This window comes from Rhamphochromis longiceps, linkage group LG12, assembly GCF_057381845.1.
Source record: "Rhamphochromis longiceps isolate RC_006_pf linkage group LG12, R_longiceps_female_GT1.1, whole genome shotgun sequence".
NCBI classification, from domain to species: domain Eukaryota; kingdom Metazoa; phylum Chordata; class Actinopteri; order Cichliformes; family Cichlidae; genus Rhamphochromis; species Rhamphochromis longiceps.
In genome coordinates, this window is record NC_140568.1 from 40826924 (window position 1) to 40848997 (window position 22074).

General features: G+C 38.1%; 2 protein-coding genes across 3 annotated transcripts; both read left to right on the plus strand.

The window, feature by feature from the left end:
- The first annotated feature begins 151 nt into the window (after positions 1–151).
- On the plus strand, positions 152–17263 carry gramd2b (GRAM domain containing 2B). Of its 2 annotated transcripts, XM_085426364.1 has the most exons (14): positions 152–352; positions 1086–1208; positions 2817–2904; positions 4606–4675; positions 4948–5051; positions 6055–6150; positions 6268–6339; positions 6593–6682; positions 8122–8224; positions 8707–8844; positions 10285–10360; positions 10577–10681; positions 11070–11154; positions 12444–17263. In XM_085426364.1, the coding sequence occupies exons 1-14, from the start codon at positions 261–263 to the stop codon at positions 12483–12485; spliced, it is 1284 nt and encodes a 427-aa protein (XP_085282490.1). In that variant the 5' UTR covers positions 152–260; the 3' UTR covers positions 12486–17263. The 2 variants fall into 2 exon arrangements, with proteins under 2 accessions (XP_085282490.1, XP_085282491.1); XM_085426365.1 differs by lacking the exon at positions 6593–6682.
- Positions 17264–17394: 131 nt separating this feature from the next.
- Positions 17395–21367, plus strand: LOC146657976 (sperm-associated microtubule inner protein 10-like). Its single transcript, XM_085426366.1, has 4 exons — positions 17395–17514; positions 18207–18315; positions 20929–21101; positions 21217–21367. The coding sequence occupies exons 1-4, from the start codon at positions 17483–17485 to the stop codon at positions 21260–21262; spliced, it is 360 nt and encodes a 119-aa protein (XP_085282492.1). The 5' UTR covers positions 17395–17482; the 3' UTR covers positions 21263–21367.
- The last annotated feature ends 707 nt before the right edge of the window (positions 21368–22074 follow it).

A 22074-nucleotide genomic window follows, 5' to 3' on the forward strand; every position in this document is an offset into this window, starting at 1 on the left:
AAGTTTAGGAACACAAACAAAGCCGAGTAAAATGTCACTGATCAAAGGTTCAAATGCGCACATCTCGAACACACACAAACACACACTTCACCCTTTTGTGATCTGGTTGGCTGTGACATGTGAAACCGAGGGGCCCAAAGGACACTCCCACAGACAGGCTAGCAGGTAGGCGTAGGGAGCAGCGGATCAGGCTGCAGTTCTCACGGCAGCAGTCAGGACGTCTAGCTGAGCGTTTGCTTGGAAAATATCTGCTGAGCATAATGACAGAACAGTGTGGGAACCAGCAGACGTCGCAGGAGGATGCCAGGAAATGTAGCAGAGGAGCTGCAAAGCATGAAGAAAGGGATTCTCAGTGAGTCTGTGGCTGTAAAAACAAAAACATCTCTAGAGTACAAAAGGCAGTGTCACACAGATATTTGTGTTAGCTGTTTTGGTTGCATTAGTAAAAGTTATAGCAGTACTCATGTCTTTTTGAATAGCAGAACAATCACTCAGATTATTGACTGATTAACTGACAGATCTTCTTGGCTTGTCAGCTTTTGGAATTGCATGAATTAAAATGATTCAGTCGTGAATTTACCACATGGTGAATATGGAGTCTTTAGGTCCCCAGGAGACTTAGATATTCATCACACAACCTTCACTGCAAAGAAAGAAAATGCATAATGAGGGATGCACATTTTATGAAGGTTGACTTTTATTCATAATTAGCTGTCTGGATTCTTTATGTTTACTTACCAAACTGTTGGATTCGTGATTGACTGGCACCATGGTGGGTTTCTTGACTTGTAAAAATTCTGCTTTATCTATTAATCGCTTGGAAATTTTCACCTTGAGCGATATCTAAGGTGTTATCTATTGTTTTGCAATGTCACAACAGAAAGTTGGGAAACTTGGCTTTTGCATTGCAGCTGGACAAGAAAGTAAGATGTGCTATTGCAGGATTTTCCTTACGTAAAACTCCAGAGAGTTACAAAACAAAACAAAATACCAAACAAAAAAAATCTTTGCATGTTGTGTTGATTCCCACTTTTCTTGGACAGTATGATTTTGGGTTTCATTTCACTTTTCCCTTTCGTGTGTAGTTCAGATACAGAAGCTGTGGCAGAGGAGCAGCAAAGATTGAGCAGGATGTGCAGTGAACCACTGCAGGCTGCTGATCAGGAGCAGCCGGAGCTAACAGGGAGGAGAAAGCCAGTGTTAGTCAGGTAAGTTACAAACGTTTTTCTCTGGTTTTTATCCATAAATATCTTTGTATTGTTTAGATTGTTGCATATGAAATTCAGACGTCATGCTAGGTCCAAATATGCCCAGTTAAGAATATAGGTTTACCTTGAAATTTTAGCTTGCCCTTTGGTCACCAGACGTTCAAAGTCTGTAAGGTTCAAACAACCACAGTACAAATAGTTACCCACTTCCAAGGTTGAGTTAAATAACCTTGTGACAAGCCATAATACGACTAAAGGTACATTATGGTATAATATTTGCTCCTTTTGGTCTTATTCGTTAACTGGGATTCACCAGAAAACAATACATTTTCCATTCTTGACCTCTGCAATGCTGTTATATCTCAGTCCACTCCTTGTTCTCTCCTGAGAAGCAATTCCAAGACACTTTCTATCCTCTGAATGTAAACGGGACTTTTGCTGATTAGAGTAAATTCTATATCTTGTGTGATGTTTTCTTTAAAGCTTTTCTTTTCTTTTCTTTTCTTTTCTTTTCGTTTCTTTTCCTTTCCTTTGGACAAACACTGATGTATCGTAATCCTTGTGGTGTGTTAACTTTGTGTGTTACAATCCAGCTGATCAAGTAAATAGTAGATTTCTCACTCTGGATCGGGAGGAACTTGCTGCCCCATTCGGGGAGTTTAATTATTCTGGCTCTTATACAAGAGTGATGGGACAGCAGAGCGTCAGATGCTGAATGTTGCTGCATATACAGCAATGCAGGCGTTGTACCAGATCATTGTGGTGATGAGTCAGTTAAGTGTGAAAATTAAGGTTTTGCCTTACCAATCATTTCATGTTACAACTTTCACGTATGATCATGACTTCTGGGTAATGACTGAATAAATGATACGACTGAAATAAGTTGGTGTGGCGGTGGACCCAGAACGATAATCTAATCTGTCCTGAGAGCTTCTCGGGATCCCACAGGAGGAAGTGGAAAATGTTGCTGGAGACGAGACCACCTGCTGCAACCACAACAAGAAAATGCACTGATGGATTGATGAATGATCAGTTTTCCACAAAGTGTTGTTTGACTTCATGCTCAGCACCCACAGAAACCTTTAATCTCACCATGATCTGACTCTCAGAAGGTTCCTCATTGTTCAGAATAATAATCTGACCTTTGACTCTTTCCCACTATCTTAGGCAGCAATCTTCCCTAACCTCAAAATGTGTAACAGTGGAACAATGACTGCAGGTTGTTTTGAACCATTTGAACAAATTGACTTCTGAATTGTGGTTTTTTTAAAGCATAAATTCAAAGAAAATCCAATTTTTTGAACGAAGGAGTCATATGATGGTGCTAATATGCTTCAGCTTTAATTATAATGCTGTCCTAAAAAAGAGCATAATCTTAATCATTTCAACTTCAGATTTTGATTAGAACATTTTTTTCTCCAGCCTCGAATTATTTGAATATTTCCTGGTTTTCATAAAAGTATGATGTCAGGAATCGACAGCAGGCTGCTATTGTTCTTAAATACACTAAAATTAGTTTACCAAAGGTTGCTGACTTCTGTTTATCTTCTGTCTTATTGGCTATGTAATATGTTAAATCCTCTCTCTGAAATTTCTCTCTGTCCTCAGGTCAAAGACCTTCGACCATTCTCTCCTGACTCAGGTGCAGACAGACCCAGACTCCAAGATTGAGAGGAAGAAGTCTCACTACAGCCAGGTGAGAGGTCATTAAGTAAACTCTGATACATATTTTATTACACCTATAAATGTTACATGTAGGCCATTCTCGGTCACTTGGTTTCCAAATGAGTAATATCAGATAAAATTTCTGCTGACTCGCTTTTTTCCAAGCAACCTTATTATCTTAGAAATGTATCAGGTTATAAACAGTTTGTGGGTCAGGCCTCCTTCTGGTTGGTCCTTCCTTTACTTCATGACGCCAACATTAACACATCCAGTGTTCTGACATGGCACCACAAACCAATGTGAGGAACGAAAGTTCAAATAACATCACTAAATTGCTGCTTTAAATTTTGTTCACAAAGACAATGGGTAATAATAATAATAATAATAATAATAATAATAATAATAATAATAATAATAATAATAATAATAATAATAATAATAATAATATCTGGTACTTTTTAGGCATTTGAAAGTCAATTAAGAATTCAAAAATTATTTTTCTAATCAGTTTTCACAAAGAGGTTTTTGTACACTTTCAAATGAAAGAATTTAAAACTTTAAAATAACTTTTTCTAATAACTTGTTAGTAAATAGATTAATTGGCTAATGACTTGTTAGCTATAGCTTATTCAAAGCTATTTTCTTGATCAGCTGGATTGTAACACACAAAGTTAACACACCACAAGGATTACGATACATCAGTGTTTGTCCAAAGGAAAGGAAAAGAAAAGAAAAGCTTTATAGTGTTTATAAAGTGGTTAATGATTCCACCAGTATTAAAGATACTTAGTCTAAATTTGTATATTTAAAAATGATTTTATATTTTAAGCTATGCTTTCATGTCCAGAATATCTGCATATTGCATTGAAGAGCTAGAACACGAATAAACATTCGTGTAATGCTACATGATGGTGCAGTGAGTCAATGTGGTCTTTATTTAACCATGCAAAACATTAAAAGCACATTGTTTTTCACAGCGCAAAAGGCAAAACGTCTTAAGGACACGAGTGTTAAAACAACAGCGTCACATGTCCAGGGGTAAAATATTGCTCCCTAGAGGTGAACGTTTTAGCTCGAGATTAATTACAAAAAATATCTTTATACTTTGTAAATGGTTGAAAATGCCTAAGCCAGTCGGTTTGGTTTAACTTAATACCACAGTTATTTGGTTAAGTTTTCCTGATTTGGTCTAAAAATGCATTTCTCTAAAATGTCCTTTGCAATTCCCTTGCAAAAATGTCATATAAATTCTAAACTGTAACTGGTATCCACATGATTTAAACACCATGATTGCCTGCGCACGCACAAGCTTATTTTGGTGTATGGGTGATGTTTCTATGATGGAGTGGAACTAGAGCTTTTTCTCTGTCTAACAACATATAGATATACACTGCTGCAAAACAACAATCCCATAAATAAATGCTCTGTAGTTCTCCTGAGAGTACCGTAAGTTTTACAAGCCACATTTATTTATTACTTTTCTCTGATAAGAATTCATCCAAATGTCAGCCTTAGCTTTAACTGATATATGTGTGTGTGTGTGTGTGTGTGTGTGTGTGCGTGCGTGCGTGTGTGTGTGTGTATGTGTGTGTGTGTGTGTGTGTGTGTGTGTGTGTGCGTGCGTGCGTGTGTGTGTGTGTGTGTGTGTGTGCGTGCGTGCGTGCGTGCGTGCGTGTGTGTGTGTGTGTGTGTGTATGTGTGTGTGTGTGTGTGTGTGTGTGTTGTATTTCAGCTTTCGAAGACCAACTGCCAGTACCATAAAATATTTAAGGAGATCAGCAAAGAAGAACAGCTCAGACAGAGTAAGTCTTTAATGATCACAGCTATCCACTCCACCTTAAATACTGAATGAAGGATTAGGTCATAGTTGAACATTTGATACCAGAGCCTCTTGTTAACCACCTGATAATAATAGAATCCCTATGATAGGACTACAGTGTAAATTCAAAGTCCAATAATAACTTTATCAAACTCTTTTGTTCAATACAAACACTGAACTGGTCTTTTCTTGTTTTTTTCCTCACAAACATCTAAAAATAATGTGTTTTTTTAATGTGCTTTATTTGTTTGCTAGGTTACACCTGTGCTCTTCAGAAAGACATCCTCTACCAAGGACGCATGTTTGTCTCCGACCACTGGATCTGCTTCCACTCCAAGGTGTTTGGAAAAGATACCAAGGTATGCATTGATGTCTGTTTTGTATCAGCTCACAGGAAAAGGCTGAAAATCTGAAAGAGATTTCAGGAGAATACACAGATGTTTTCAGTGGTGTTTCTTGGTTCCACGCGAGTGTCAGAGTCTTTGTTGTGTTGATGCTGTTTAAAGTGGCGAACACAGTGAGGTGCCAGCAGCAGCCGTTTGATTTGATGAGATATGTCGGTTTAAATTATTTAACAGTTACCTGGAGAAGTTTCACAGAAAACAGAACAATTTGCTGTCGTTCAGAAAGCAGCAAACAGTCAGTTTTATCCGTTACACAACACTTGAGACCAAGAAGAACTCAGTGATGTAAAATAAGATTTTTAACCTCAATTTGATTTTTATCAACACAATTTAATTGAATAATAAGTGTGTCGTTGTTTTGGCAGCACAATCATGGAGCTTTGCTTTATGAATAGAGGACGTTTGAGCACTTTTGAGAGCCTTTGCTTTTTCACTTTTACTTCAGTTTTGCAGGAGTATTTTTTTTAAATATCTGGACTTCCACTTAAGTAAATAATGTCTATACTTTTGCCACATTTTGATCCAAGCAGTGCTTCTGCAATAAAAAAAAGACTTTTTCCTCCATGAAGGGACATGCTAAGTGGATATTGATATTGTGCGGGCATTGTAGCGCATTATTCTTTATTTTGTAAGCCAGCTGTGTTTACACACACGCAGCCTGCAGGTACAGTCTGCAGAGGGACTAATATTTTGCTGCATGCATGAACACATGCAGATGACACCTTGCTGCTGTGTGGTCACGACTGGATTGTTTTACATCTGTTACTGTATGGGAAACATCTGGAACTATCAATCTAGGCTGAGAATGTAATTGCAGTTAATGTGTATAGATGGTGATAATTAAAGCTGACGGAGGTCAGTGAACAGCTCTGTCACAGTGAAGCCGGCCTACAGGTGTGTGAATCTTTTTCTCTGGTTTCAAAGCTGGTATGAAGGATCGAACTGCTCTGTGTCCCAGGTCGCCATCCCAGTGGTGTCCATCAAAAACATCAAGAAGACCAAAACTGCCATCCTGTTGCCAAACGCTCTGGTGATCACCACCACAAATGACAGGGTGAGAGAAATCTCGCTGCTTCTCACCACGATTTGATGAATTAAGAAAAAAAACACAGTATTTTTGCACATGTGGAAAAGTATCCAAAAGACATTTTTTCTATTTCTGGTGTTGCAGTACGTCTTTGTGTCCTTCTTGTCCAGAGACAACACCTACAAGTTTTTGATGTCGATCTGTCCTCATCTGGAGGTAGGAAAGGCTTTTTATTTAGATCCATACAGACGTGTTATGCTTCCTTGTTTTCTGTCATGTATGTACTGCTCGTGATCAACAGGTAGACATTGTGAGCCGAAAACTCTGGCTTTAAACTAAACACTCAGTTTCAGATAATTTTCTTTTTTACTCTTGCGCTTTCTTATGTTATTCATTTTAAATAAGTTTGAAGACTTGAGGATCATTTAAACACATGATGTTTGGTTATGTATTACATGAATATAAATAGGGGAAGAGTCCATGCAGCAGCCCCATTCCCTCCTCAGCTGAAAACAGCTTTAGAAGTCAGAGGTCACCGCTATCGCCTCGCTTTCCTCTGGTGGGTCAAACACAGCAAAAACACAAACAGCCGAATGCCATAAAGTTTCCTGATACAACGGATACTGTTTTCATCCTGCCTACATATAATAAAAGATATAAGAATAAGAAAGCATCATGCTTTTGGGTCCATCCTCGCACTTGTCTCTCTGGTCTCTTTTCTGACAGAAAGATATTTTAACACATCAAACTTGAGGTGAAATAAAACCAATATCCTCGAGAGCTGGAGCTGTAACGTGGCAACTAAGCATTTCGACCTATGGGGACAGAAGCTGTTCAGAAAAAAAAGACTCCCTGCATGAGAGCCGGAGCCAGCTGGCAAATCGTTTAGTAACATTTTGCATATGTTCCAACTGGATATTTGTTGCATGTTGTGTTTATGCATTCAACAAAGCTGTGTCCAAGAGAGAAGGCTGTCCTGTGAGACACTTCCTGATGTCAGTATCAATCGCCCCAGGTCCTTGTGGCTAAAGCTTTATGTATTTATTTATTTTTGGCCACTTTATCCCCAAACAGGATCTTTGAAATGTTACTTTTTCCCATTTTAATTCATTTTGTGTTTTCTCTGACCCCAAAAGTCTTTATCTCTAAAAGTGATGCTTTTAGAGTGCCTGTGCAATTTAATACAACTGCATAAACTCCACAAAGCAAATGTGTTTTAAATAATCATTTACTTTTAATGTTGAGGTTGTAGGTGAGTTATTGTAGTTTTATCATTTTAATTACTTTTGATTGATATGTTTTGTGTTTTTGCTTCAAGTTCAGTTTATTTTCAGTTAATTTCCCATGTGTGTTGGCTCCTTTCATTTTACTTATTATTGTTTGAACGTCTTGAATTACAGTTTAGTTTATATTAGTTTAGCTGTTGGATTTAGACTTTTTAAATATTATATTACATGGGATATTTGCCAAGGGATACATTTTGGAAGTTAAGATAAAAGATAAAATTAGCTGACACAGCGAAGCCGACGTCAAGTTTCTGCAGCAACATCTGCAACAAGAACATCAGCAACTGGATGTTAGATTTTATTTTAGTTTTTAACGTATAAAATATTGTTTCAGATAGTTTGAGGGTTTTTTAGAAGTCTTTTGCACAAATAATGAAAATTTACAACCTTCATAAAAGCAGAACTACAACAGAAATCAGTTGAATTAAATTGCAGCTTTCTAAAAGCATTAAGTTCTCATGTAACTAAAGTGAATTGTCATTTCCTATTTCCACCCTGGAATCTTGGGTTCAACCATTTTTTAAATGTTTATTATTATTATTCACTTTTGTTTTTGTTTGCTCCAATCAAAATATCATTTGTAGGAAAATGTGAAGTTTTTTTCAGTACAGATACGATCGATATGATAGATATGCTCATGTTTGGATGAGGGGGTGAAGCAGCTGCTAGTGCCTGCTAGTTATACTCTCTCTGTGTCTGTGAATTTCTGCAGAGTGAATTCAGCGACCTGGATGGAGCGATGAGACACAGGAGGCAGGAGATGGAGGAGAGCAGCAGCTCTGACTCTCAGGTTCCAGACTATGAGAAGATAGAAGGTACTGCATCGCTGTCCAACTGACCAATTAGAAGCAGTCGCATGCATCGTCGCATGCATCGTCGCATGCATCGTCGCATGCATCGTCGCATGCATCGTCGCATGCATCGTCGCATGCATCGTCGCATGCATCGTCTGTGGCTGTCAACGTTTTACTCACAAAACCTGAACCACTTTTGCACTTCAGTAGTAGAATCTGACCTGTGCTACTTAGTGCTGCTATAATTTTCCTTCTTTACTCTTTATTTTTTGTTGACGTTTAACCCCCCCCCCCCCCCCCCCCCCCCCCCCCACACACACACACACACACACACACAGCTGTGATGAAGTTGAAAATGAGCAGCTTGTAGTGCAGGGTTTATTCAAACATACTTAGTGTGTCTTTCTCAAGAGGACTTAATCGGGATTACAAACCTGCCCCAAGTCATAACAGGCCCTGGGTTTCCAGTTTTGAATGCTTTGCTTGCCTTTTTGCTTCTATAGAGTTCACCGTTCCTCCATTCCTGGATATGCTGAAGCGCACAGACAGTGCATCATCTCCAGACCACCAGCACAAAGTGAAGAACCCACATCTGAACCAGCAGGGTCCAGACAACAAGCAGCACTCCAAGCACCACCGAGGTAGGATGAGTCTTTAATCAGGGTCGTGTTAGTTTAAACATCACTTTTATTTAAACCACTGGCACTGAACCTCTCATGGGACTATGAATTTATAATTTTATTATTTTAGTCCCTACATTTTATTTCTCTTTTTGGTCAAATTCATCATAGCATTGGCTCAAGTTTAGCTGACTCAGCTCCTTCTGTTTGGACTTATTTCTGTTGACATTGCTGCCTGCACTGTCCTGTACTGCTGCTCTCCCCACCTCTATTTTTACAGCCAAATATAAACTGCCGCTAACTTTGTAACAGTAAAATAAAAAATCGCTTTTAGAAGCGGTAAAATGAAAATATCCTCAGCTGTACTCAGGATTAAGGAGTCAGTCTGAGAACGCCACAATTCAACAACATTTAACTCTAAAAGCCATGAGAGGTGAGCTGAGGTGCAAAGAAGCACCGATTGTGATCTCATATGTGTCGTGTATGCAAACTGACCTGCAGGGATTTCCCAGAACACAAACTTGTCAAATATAAATAAATGTAGTCCTGAATGATCTATATTTATCACTGAAAAAAAAATACTCTGTTTCTGTCAAATAATAATATTATCATGTACCAACAGTAAACTTGATTTTTTTATTTGTTATTAACAGCGTCTGTATTGGTCATAATTTTGCACATTTGCAGAGGAGATTTGGCAAAATGGGTTGCACGAAACATTAGTTTCTAAATAAAGAAATACGTCACCTGGATAAATATTTTTTCTAAATGCATTAGATATCTTCTACCCAGAATCCCTCACAGCTGCCCAAATTTCCTGCATATTTGCCATCCATCCATTCACTTCAACTTATCCTTTTCAGGGTCACGGGGAACGCTGGAGTTTATCCCAGCTGTAGGGACAAGAGGCAGGGTACACCCTGGACAGGTCGCCAGTCTGTCGCAGGGCTAACACATAGACAGAGACAACCATTCGCACTCACATTCATACCTATGGGCAATTTAGAGTTTCCAAAAAACCTATCCCACTAATGGCATGTTTTTGGACTGTGGGAGGAAGCTGGAGGACCCAGGGAGAACCCATGCAAACACAGGGAGAACATGCAAACTCCACACAGAAAGACCCTGGCCTGATGGTGGAATTGAACTCAGAACTTTCTTGCTGTGCGGCAATAGTGCTAACCATCGTGTCACCGTGCTGCTTCTTCCATATTAATGAAAAATACGCCCATATGATCCATTCTTCCATCTGCTCTCTCCTGCTTATCCAACCATAACTCTTTAGCTCCACTTCTTTTCTTGCTTATATTTATAATGACTCCTTTTCATATTGATTTCTATGAGTTGATGAAGCAGTCTATTCCAACCTTTTTAATGCAGCGCTGCTCTCACACGCGTAGGGCATTTTACTTTGTGTCTTTTTGTCGTAAACAAAGACATATTTGTTTGATCTTTCTTCAGGCTCGGATGTGGTGATTGACAGCAGGTGTCTGAAGCCAGTTTCTCTCAACACTCTGCTGATGGTCTACATGTTCCTGTAAGTTTGCTGCCTTTGATTCATTCATGTCTTCAGTAAAGGATTTTTCTGTCACTCGTCCTAATTGGAAATTAAGCTGATCACTTATATGATCTGCGGATTTATTCCATCCATTCATTGGATGCACATTAATTTCAGTTTATCATTACATTTTCATTTGTAGCGCATTTTAGCCTCAATTTGCTCATCTTCTCTTTTACATGTGTTTTTCCTCAGAGTGTGCACCCTGGTCTTGTCTTCATGTTACCTGGCGTTTAAGATCATCTCACTGGAGCAGAGACTGACAACGCTCGGCGCTGTGGCCGAGTTCACACACCCGGAGTGAGTCGTCGAACTGTCTGAGACTCTGACAAGCTCTAGAAAACTTAGCTAAAGAAGGTTGAAAAAGTGAGAAATTAGACATGGAAATGATAACCAGATGAAAGAGAAACAAAAACTGCAAAAGCATCACGATGAATTTTATTCACATCCTCACAAAACAAATTTAAAAATAGCCCAAATAATGAAACTAATGATCCAAACTAAACAGGTAACAGTGGATTCACAGACATGAAATGGTTTCCTTATTTCGTCTCAAGGACTATGGTACAATAATCTACAAGATTTACTTTTCTCTGATTTATTCATATTAGATTTTTGCTGATACATCTGACCCTTGTGAAGATTTTAAATCATTTTTATGGTGATTATTTTTGTGTTTTATTACCAGAAACAATTTTCTGAGTGGGTCCGCTGACGTAGGCACAAATCTTTTATCTGAACTGCTAACCATCAACCTGATGAAGCTGGAGAAGGTTGGTCTGTCTTTGTTTTTTCAGATCAAGTGTTGATAGATACAGCCCTCTGGATATGCTATAATCCCCATTGATAATTTAAAAAAATGTTCAAATCTGAGCAGTTAGAGGTCTGAACCCTGAGTTACTCACTTTGGGATTACACAGATCTCATTATTTGACGTTTGGGCCATGACTACAAGTGTATGCACTTCAAAAAAACTAAGGAAAAGCATAACAGGTCACCTTTAAAAATTGCGTGAATGTGTTATCAGGAGTTTCTTTCATGAGCCTCTGAAAGCACACAGCAGGAAGGCTTCAGCAGTTTCCAAAGAGCAAAGTGTAACTGGATGCCTGTTGCCATTGATCAAACATTTATAGTCAGTGATCAGTTTAGAGCATCATTTGTAAGAAGAGCTCCATCAGTCTACACTCCATTTATATTTCAGGCTGACATTCGTCTCCTTACAAACAAAAAGCAGCAGCTGACAGCCGCCTCAGTGTTTTAGACGGAGAATAAAGAAAATTTTCATCAGCAAAAAGGTGGTAAAGGCTCAGAGCTGTGTCAGACTGTAGAGTCCATCTTGATCCTGAGTGAAATGAAAACTGGAAATTGACTGGAAATATTTATTTCACATTAAACCTGCTACTGAAAGAGATGATTTGAATTTAAATTGCTAGGAAGGGAGAAACTATCCACAGCTGCCAAAAAGAGTTAGGCCTGTAAACATGTTTTAGCAATAAACATCAATCTTCATGTTTGGAAGAACTGCAGTTTTCTGCACTTCCATTAGCTTCATGGAAATCTGCTAATTGCACTACTTTGTTAAATAAGCATTATTTAACTTCATCTTTTACTCAAATCAAGTGGTCATCAAAATTAGTGAAAACTCACGAATGTTGTCGTGATGGATACCTCCATCTTTTATATACAGTCTATGGTTTCCATGTGTCTGCAGTGGTCTACTTGATCTCTCTGCAGACTGACTGCACAGCAATTATGCCAGCTTCAGAATAATAAACGTGTCAATGATGTTGGTACTGTTCTCCACATCATCTGTGTTATAACAGATATTCATGTAGACATGACCCTAACTGCTGTTTCAACTGCTTCAAGTCTGAGTCTCTAGCTTTCAACAGGAACAAGGAAATGACCTTAACAACAAGATAAACAGGAGCAGGCTTCATTTTGAAATCTACACTTACTAACCAAGGCAAACACTTGCAATATCATCAGATGCACTTATCTGCAGTCGAGTTTTCTGCCAATACAGTTTACAGTTAAGCAAAAGCAAACTTTGTTCTTTCAGGTGCAGAAGAACCTGCAAAGACTGCTGGAGGAAGCTGCCTGAAAGTACAGAAAACCAGTATAAGCACAGTGAAAGTCATATATATTATTTTTGTAAATATAGTGTAAATATGTATGTTTGTTATTAAAAAAAATAACACTACTGGAATGTATTCTGCCCTATGAAGCCAAAATACAGTAACTACTGTATATATTTGGTCAAATATACCCAACGTCTGGGTTTATATTTGTTACTTACATACTTTTGTATTATTTCAAGACTTTTTGTGCTCCAAATGTGTAATTGAAAGTGAAGTCACAGCTAGCATTAACAGCAGCATTCTATGTTAGTTTTTTCAGAAACTCCCTGACATTGGTATCAAGTTCCTGTACTATTGTCTGTCTTTGTAGGGCAGCAACTATAATGATACACACAAAATAAATCCTTTTAAAAGAGAGAAACATTAATGCTAAAAATGGTCCCCTCTGGTGAAATTTGAACTGTTTTGCAGGGCTGCACATAAGTGGTCCGCAGGTGCGCATGCGCTTTCAAAATAAAAGACAAGCACCAGATACGAGGTTGCAACGAGCGTTTGCGTACATAAGATTTTCTGGAGGACGACAGAAATTTGTTTAGGAATATGTCGAAGAAGCAAGCTCCTTTAAGCAATTACAGAAGGAGTCCGGACAAATGATGAAACAAATGATGAACACACAGAGATGTGGTACAGAATATGCAGTGAAAATCCCAAAACAGAGTTTTTAGTCCGCTAGAGGAACCACTTTTCTTCTGTCTCTTCTTTTGCGGTTCGGACTCCTGACATTTCTTTGGAGGTGGAGAAACACCAAAGTAATTGCTTAAAGGAGCTTGCTTCTTCAACATCTTTAAGAGTTCTGAATAAATGTCTGTCCTCCTCCAGAAAATCTTATGTACGCAAACGCGCGTTGCAACTTCTTATCTGGTGCTCGTCTTTTATTTTGAAACCGCATGCGCACCTGCGGACCACTTATGTGCACCCCCACCCACCTATGGGTGTGCACCTTGGTGTTCAACTTGGTCATAGTTAAACCATCTTTAGCTGTTGTTGAGTAGTTGCTAAACCTGTGCCAGCCTCTGGCATTTCAAATGACCATTTGATGATTTAAAGGTGGAAACATTTCTGTTTACTGAACTTGTTTCAGTAAACTTGTTACAGTGATGTCTGAGCCAGCTCAACACTTCTGTCTAAATCTGATATTTTACCAAAAATAAAGCAAAAAAGTTTACATTCAAATAATGAATTCTGCTCAAAAATTAAAACACCAGAACGCAGGTGGTGGCCATAGCTGGAGGCCATGGCCAAATTCTAAAAGAAAAGGAAAGTAAAGGTGCTTTGCTGCTTTACAAGTATATGTTACCTCATTTTGCAGAGGATACACTGGACCAACCATTTTCAAAGGAACAGAGAGATAATCCCGTCACATGATACAAAGTGTTGCATACTATAATTTAACTGTTTTTGAAGCATTTCCATTTAATACCATTAGTTGCTAGCATTGCTACTTATGGCATTAAATATCATCACAGGCAAACTATGGACTTATGCTACTCACTGTTATGAAGTTTTGCCTCGTGTGAAGCACTTTATAATCACAGACTGTATATTTATTATGAACATTACTATGATGATGATGTCACCAATTGGTTTTGGACCACTTTATGAAGCCTTAGCTTTAGCATTTTTGTTTTTATTAGACAGAAGTGATCACATTAGAATGACATGGTAGAGTGCTAAGTTATCAGATGTAGGCACCTGCAATTAGGAACAAACAGCACAAACACAGAGGATAGGGCCAGTTCAGTGAACTGAATTAGTGAAGAACAAAGCCCAGCAGACAGACATCAGGTGCAACTTCCTGTGTCAGGACACCTGTAAAACACAGCACGCCACTGACACACTATCCACATGGATCAGTTGTAGCTGCTATCCAGGGAGAATGTGTTAAATGTCTATTTTTGCTTCAGAATTGGAAGACTGGAAAGTATGAGTCTACTGGAATTGACTCACTTTTAGAACTAGTTTCATCTGGCCACTTGAGCAACTGCAGCTACTGGAAAATTCAGTGTTTCTTAATTTTTCAGTCCTAGAATTTGCCGCTTGAGTGTAAAATAGATTCTTCCAAAAATAAAGGTAATTTGATATCTTTAAATGGTCAAAATGAAGTGAAATTTGTAATAATAATAATGGATTGCATTTATATAGCGCTTTTCAAGGCACCCAAAGCGCTTTACAATGCCACTATTCATTCACTCTCACATTCACACACTGGTGGAGGCAGCTACAGTTGTAGCCACAGCTGCCCTGGGGCAGACCGACAGAAGCGAGGCTGCCATATCGCGCCATCGGCCCCTCTGGCCATCACCAGTAGGTGAAGTGTCTTGCCCAAGGACACAACAACCGAGACTGTCCGAGCCGGGGCTCGAACCGGTAACCTTCCGGTTACAAGACAAACCGCCAACTCTTGAGCCACGATCGTAATGCAGACTGCATTTGTCCTTATTTGGTTGCTGCAAAATGCAACTTTTTGGGATTACCACTAATTTTATAAATAAATATCACTGTGTATTTCAAGATTCTTCCACAAGTGTCTCTGTAGCCCAAAGTTGTTCATTTTGGCGACAGGCGTGGAACTGTTTTCTCCCCAAGCAAGCCCAACTTTTAAGTGGTGTACTCACTGCCATTTCTCATGTGTAATTAACAAAATACAACATAAAATACTCAGTGCTATAATGCCATACAAACCAAGGCTTCTAATATTTGTATTTCTTTTATTTCTAAGACTTTTCTTAGAAACTGAACCTTCCTCTCTTAATATAATTTATACCCCTTTCTGTTTGCGTTATGTTCCTGAAAAATCACATTTACTTCCACTACTTCATCCCTAGTAAAATCAATAAGATAAATAAATTACATGTAAGCTTGAAATAGTTCAAACTAAAATAAAACATTTCTGTGGTTAGAATTAACAAAAAAATTAATTGCACACAGAAAAAAAATCTTCTGTTGAAAATAATCTTTAAATTTGTGAATTATGAAACAAAATTCATTTATTAAAATTCATTTATTCCTATTTATTCTATTTATCCCCTTCGTATATTTTATTTATATTGTCTCTGTATTTATATATATGTGTGTGTAATATTCTGTAACTCTGTAACTTCTGTCGGTGCTGTGCTTTTTTGGAAATCGAATTTCCCAGAGGAACCCACCCGAGGGATTAATAAAGTTCTATCTATCTATCTAAAACAGTTCCAGTGGGATGTGCCGTCATCTGTGTTGTTCTTAATATGACCACTGGATGGCGCCAAAGTCAGAAAGAATGTTGCGGTTTGCCTCAAACATTAACACTTCACAGTTACTCTTTATATACTAACTTTATGACAGTGAAAAGTACTAGCATACAGTTATTATGTACAGCTACATTTACTGCAAAAACATTTGTCATTTCTCAGCTTGCATAGCTTCTCTTCTTCTCTGTTTTACTCTTCCTGCCATCAGAGGTGCAAAAAGAGGAGCTGAAGGAACTCCAGTCAGTCACAAAATAAGACCGATTTTGAAGATTCATTTTAAACTGAAATTGGTTATAAGAATTGTGATTTTTGATAATGCTGCACTATAAATTGCTGTGTTATGATGTCATGATGGGTATTATTGGTATTTATTTTTCATTTAGGCTACTATTAATTAAATTGACAAAATGGTGCAATGAAAAGGGCTAGTTATGTAAAAACCCCTCCTCTCACCATGATTTGTATATTTCAGTTGTGTGACATGCCTATTTTAGTGTGAGCCTGGCACATCGCATTACTCCCAAACAACACTTTTTCCTACAACATATAAGGATACACATGAAGTCTGTTTTTAAGGGAACAGAATTGCAATCTGATTTTTTAGCCACGGTAGGCAAAGAAACTAAGCCTATTATAAAATGCTCATGGATGGGACATTATTGAGAGAAAATGTACAGTGAGCAGGATATATCTTTCAGTATGGTTATATTATATTAGGGAAAGATTGTGACATAACTAGCTAGTTGTCTTCTGACCTATCAGCCAATCAGCTCCTTGTCTTCTAGAGGTTGTCGCTACATTGCTACCCGACTTGCTACTTAGCTTAACCTTTAAAAAACAAACTTAACTTACAGAAAACTTTACTCACATTTTTACAGAAATTTAGAAAGGTTTATTTGTTGTGTGCATATATTTTTATAGCTAGTCCCAAAATCAATCCCTTAGCATGCCGGGTGCAGGGCCGATGAGTTAAAGGCTACCAATTTTAGCCAGTATTACTCTGGATTAACTTCTGTGCAAAACTGTAAATAAAAGCTGAGTGTCACTTTAGAGTCTAAAACAAGTAAAGCCAAAGCTCAAGTGTCCTAAGGGAAACACCTCTGGTTACAATGAGATTACATAGAGGTCTATGGCGAAATAATCCTATGCTTCCTGGTTCTGTGACCACAGTAAACGGTTTCCTGGTTAGTTTATGGTCTCAGTCACTAGTTCTCAGTCTTATTAAACACCAGCATTATGTTTAATTCGTGATTTATGGTCCTATTAAAATGAAAAAGACACGACAGCCATGCAGTGTGATGATCATCCAGATTCATCCCTGTCTTGGAGTATCTGGTTTCCAAAATCTAACAGTGAGGACAAAAACATTCAGGTGAAGTTTAAAAAATGACGATATGACCATACAGCAAAGAAACACATGATGTGGAGCTGTAAGAGGGAAACACATTAATATTTTTTCTTCCATCAGTCCTACTGTATGTTGTCCAGTTGCTAAATCTTAATTTATTTCCTCAAAGATCCATTTTACACAGCTTCAGTTGGTGGTGTTTTATTTTTTTCCTGAGTTACAGTGTATGTGATGTAGGAAACAGAAATTACTCGCTGCTCTTCTCCATCGCTGACTGAAGTTACACAAACAGCCCCAAAGTGTCTACTTGTAATTCTACCCAAGACCCATAATGCACTGGGGGGAATGAAGGTTTCTATGGTGACTCTGACAGTCAACAAACATGGCTGACACAGGGAGCGCTGACCAGCACGAGTAAGTACATTTTCTGATTATTTCACACTGAACACAGAGCTGTAAAGTGTTATTAAATGCACGGACGTACTTCCTTTCTCCAACCAGCATTCTGCACAGTCCGATTCAACAAATGAGTCCCGCTTTTCAGTGTAACAGCAAATAATACAAGAAGTTAATACCGTCTGTTTTATTTAGTACATTAAATGGTTTGTTACCGAAAATAAAATCTGTACAAAAATATGTGTAAAATCAGAAAATGTTCCCTTTTTTTCTGAATGTATTTTAGATGCATTATCTTATTTCAAGAATCTATTTTAGTTCTTCTGATATGGAGAGTAACTGCAACCATCTCCCAGTGTTTCAGACTGTATTGGGGTGGAGTGGAGTCTGTGAACCAAAGGAAACTATATTCAAGGAAGCAGGCAGTTCATTATTGACTTTAAATCAAGTTTTTTTTTTTAATTCAATAGAGATTACTGGGACTAATTTAGAAAAAAAAATGACCCAACGTGATTGCATTGCACTTCCATTTCCTCAGGCTTATCTACTAACACTAAGAGGCACAGTCTTTGCAGCACAGCAACACCAAAACTGCAGCTCCTTTAGTTGTCTCTAAACTTTACAAACTAGCAGATAAACTGAACCAAACTGCATGAATCCTCCAGAGTGCCCAAAAGCCACACCTCATATCCTGTTCTATTTACTCCCAGACGATCATCATGCCACGTCCCAACATTTTCAGCCCGACATCCAATGATCCCCAAACTCTACGTGATGCCGTGGAAGCAGGACATGAAGAACCGGAGACTCCTGATGAAGGCAGGTGTCAGTCAGGAGAACACATCCAATCAGATTTCTTTATGGCAGAAACAATGTTATTATTGGTTTGTATTTTTTTTTTTTTTAATTAGTGTGAATGCTTGAAAAGCATTCACAGTATTGTTCTTCTAATCTTTATTATTATATATTCCGTACGTTTTTTGGCATCTAACTCCTTCAAAACCGTTCAACTTAGAAAAACCATTCAAACACCGTTTGATTCCTATTATTTTGGACATGACTGCTTCTATTTTTCTCATTTTTAACATTTATATTTTTAATTTTATTCAACTTTTTTCAACAAAAATTTCCAATGTATTTCAATGGGGAGACCCTTCAAATCCTCATTCAACTTACTCATTTTTAAACTCTTACTACTTCAACATACGTTCACATAGAGCCACCATTCAAACTTTAAAACGAAGACAAGACATTCAACTATTCAACTTGTATTTATCTTTTCAATATCTATTATACTTTTTCTTCAGTTCCAGTTTAAGTTTCATGATGTTTTTTCAGAGTTTATCATGGGTGTGTATGGGACGGAATGTTGGGGGCTAGAGTGAGGCAGCTCAACTGCTAGAGTGAGAGGAGCAAAAAAATTAATCTTAAAATCTTTTTTAAAACTGCTGCTGTGTCCGCAGCGTTTGCTCTACAGGTATGATTTTACCCTCAAAACGTAGCCATCGCTGTCCTCTTTCATCCAATGTGTTTACTATTGTCCTAGGTGTTATGGTTCTTTCATAAATGTCACCAATGCACAGCCTCCTCCCTCCAACTCTTCCATAGACTCTAATGTTAAAATGGCTCAGAAGGTTCGTTTGAAAATCAGAAGAGCATGGTGTCTTTACACTGTCACCACGTCCATATAATAAACTCCACAGGCATGAAAACTGAGAATTTGGTAGACTAGACATGGCTGTCGCTCACGGTGAAAGAATTTTGTCAATACGACTTTTACTTTTCATTTGGGAACGATTTGTTTCGGCCTGACTTTTCTGTTCATTTTAAGCAGCAAAAGTGAGGCGCATGTCTGTGTACGTGTGTATGGAGCCATTGGGTGCGGTCACTATAGCAACCAGGCTCACACCTGCCTGCTTAACGAGCTCTGCCTGCCACTGTTCCAAGATTCATCTTAAGCACTTCACTTTCAACTGCTGCTGTGTCCACAGTGTTACAGCCATCATTTTACCCTCAAATTGTCGCCATTATTGTTCTCTTTCCAACACCGTATCTTTCAAAGCTCAGGCATTTAAACTTTTTAAACTGTGTGGATCAAAGTGGAGGGATCACATTTGAGTCATTCAGTGATTCAAAGAATATGACCTTTTAATATTCATTCAGATGTTTTCTGACTCTAAATGTTCTTTTCTCATTTCTTAGGGTTTTCTAATTTACATTTAAAACATTTTCAGTTTTTTTCCAACTCCTTCTTCTGTGTAACCTTCAGCTTTTAGCAGTTCAGCACCTTTGTTTTCAGGTTAAATTCGTTTGTTTTTTTTTTTGTTTTTTTTTTTTTATCTCATTCAAGATTTTTAACTCAAAATTCAGCAATTAATTCATTTCAGTGCATACATTCAGATTCAAGCATTCACACTGCAGTTTCTTCAGAAAATGCACTTTCTAGTTTATATTTGCTTTGGGGGGGTTTTAAACTAAGGACAGCGTGGTGTGTGATGGGTAGGACGACTCCATCATCTGGCTCTGTGGAGTGTGTCTCTTGCCCTGTGGCAGCTGGCTGAACCAGATAAGCAGAATAGGGTACATGGGTGGAAGTTTAGAAAAATATTCTCATAATAAAGTGTGTGACATATTGTGTAATTTCCCAACATTTACTGCATAACTTTTCTACACAAAAATGCTTACCAGTAGAAGGGTTAACAGCTTAATGCTTTAAAGGAAAATGTAAGCTTTTTTAATGTAGTGAACAATTAAAACATTTTATGACAAAGGTCTAGCGGCTCCATAGTGTGGTAGTTTACTCATTCACCTAACAAATGAAAGATCCCTGATTTTATCCTGGGAGGAGACAAATCCATTTGGGATTGCATGAAGAAGGGCGTCTGGTGTAAAACTCAGGTGACCCCTGTGAGTAAAGGAGCATTCAAGAGCAGCTTGAATGGGAAAGGCCTAATCATTACAATGCCTCTTGTCCACACACCACCTTAAGAGGTGCAAGTCATATTAAGTTGAAAATGACACCCTAAATACAGAAAAATTACATGAGGAATGTCAGGAAAGTAGGATCTATTATGAAGTTTCACTTAGAGTAAGTTTGCTCTTTATAGCTTTCTTTTTCCTGTTGAAGCTTGTTACACGTTAGCTTTCAAATTGTCATCTTTTTTAATACTGGCTGTTTTGGTATTAAGATATATATATCGTTTTAATTAATTAAGTATAAAGTATAAACACAGGCATGTATATAGTGCAGTCTCACTAAGAAAAAGCTTCCTTGGGCTTGTTGTAAAAGTCATGTAAATGTAAAAAAAAACCAAAACTTTTTCCCGTTGATTCTGTTTCATTTCCCCTTTTCCTAAAAGTCGGTTTGTATTTTTATGTCAGTGAACTAAACTGATTTTCTCACTTTTTGTTAACTATGGTACGATTGCTCAGAACGCAGCTCTGGCGGGGATCCCCGTGGTTCCTCTTGAGGAGTCTTTGTGTTTCTGTGGTCGAGAACGTCTCTGCCACAGCCAGGACTCCGCCTACAGAACCACCTCTTCCTCCTCCTCACCTCCGTTCAGCCAGACAGGACTGCCCGCTCATTGCTCCTCCCACTTCTCCAGGTGAAACCCCACAGAGACTGACTGAGAAAAGGCCAGCTGTAACCACCTATGACAATAAATTTTTGGACGATTTGCTTAAAATAAAATAAAATCTTTGCTACTTTTCTCCTCACAGGTATAACAGCTCTGCGGTGACGACCAGAGGGCTTTTCCAAACCTGAGTACAGATCACAGAAACACCAATAAATCATGCATATCTGATATAGAAACAAAGCTCTGAATCCTGTGTGTTTTGTACTAATATCCAAAATATAAATGTAGCAGAAATGCTTGAGTTTAAGTATTTCTTTGGCTGAACTTGAGCTGCTAGTAAAGAGTAAGAAGACTTGAACAACTTTAAAGCTTCTTCCATAAAAACAAAAAAAGAAAGGTAGAAATAAAGGTGGAGACAGGGTCAATGAAGGACATAAGAACTGTGAGCACCAGGAGTAAAAGTGAAAATAAAACAAATAAAAAAGCAAACAAATAAAAAAAAACAGATAATTTGACCTTAAACGTGTTAAACGCCCCTTCTGAGAAGAGAAAACATGCACTTACTCAGGCTTGAGTGTCCATTAATGGGCCCATTGTTCTGCTTGTCTTATCAGATTTCATTAACTTCAGGTTTTAAGGTGGTAAAGTTGTGCTCAGGGACAGGGAGGCTCACAAAGCTTCCTATTGATGAAATTCTAAGAAAAACTCTATTAATCATGATCCTTTCTAAGAATTTCCCCCGAAAGTTAGAATAGTAAATCCTGGTAAAGATAAATGTTATTCCCAAAGCATCCTTGCCCCCAGAAGAGTTCAGGTGGAAACCTGTTAGGAGCAGGTAGGAAGGATTTTAAGAGCTTTGAAAGTTTTGTTAAGCAGAGGAGACAACATGCTGCCAGTGTTTCCTCTCCAAGAGAGCAAACAAAGTATTTGCACAATCTGATAAAATTTATCTTGTTTAAGCTTTAGAGCAGGGGAGTCAAACATAAGGCCCGGGGGCCAC

Bases quoted from the DNA above. Each gene is read 5' to 3' on its own strand.
- gramd2b (XM_085426364.1), top strand. From the start codon at position 261: ATGACAGAACAGTGTGGGAACCAGCAGACGTCGCAGGAGGATGCCAGG. The intron at 353-1,085 runs GTGAGTCTGTGG...TTTCGTGTGTAG, and splicing joins CATGAAGAAAGGGATTCTCA to TTCAGATACAGAAGCTGTGG. The intron at 6,340-6,592 runs GTAGGAAAGGCT...GAATATAAATAG, and splicing joins CGATCTGTCCTCATCTGGAG to GGGAAGAGTCCATGCAGCAG.
- LOC146657976 (XM_085426366.1), top strand. From the start codon at position 17,483: ATGGCTGACACAGGGAGCGCTGACCAGCACGA. The intron at 17,515-18,206 runs GTAAGTACATTT...ATTTACTCCCAG, and splicing joins GGGAGCGCTGACCAGCACGA to ACGATCATCATGCCACGTCC. The intron at 18,316-20,928 runs GCAGGTGTCAGT...ACGATTGCTCAG, and splicing joins ACCGGAGACTCCTGATGAAG to AACGCAGCTCTGGCGGGGAT.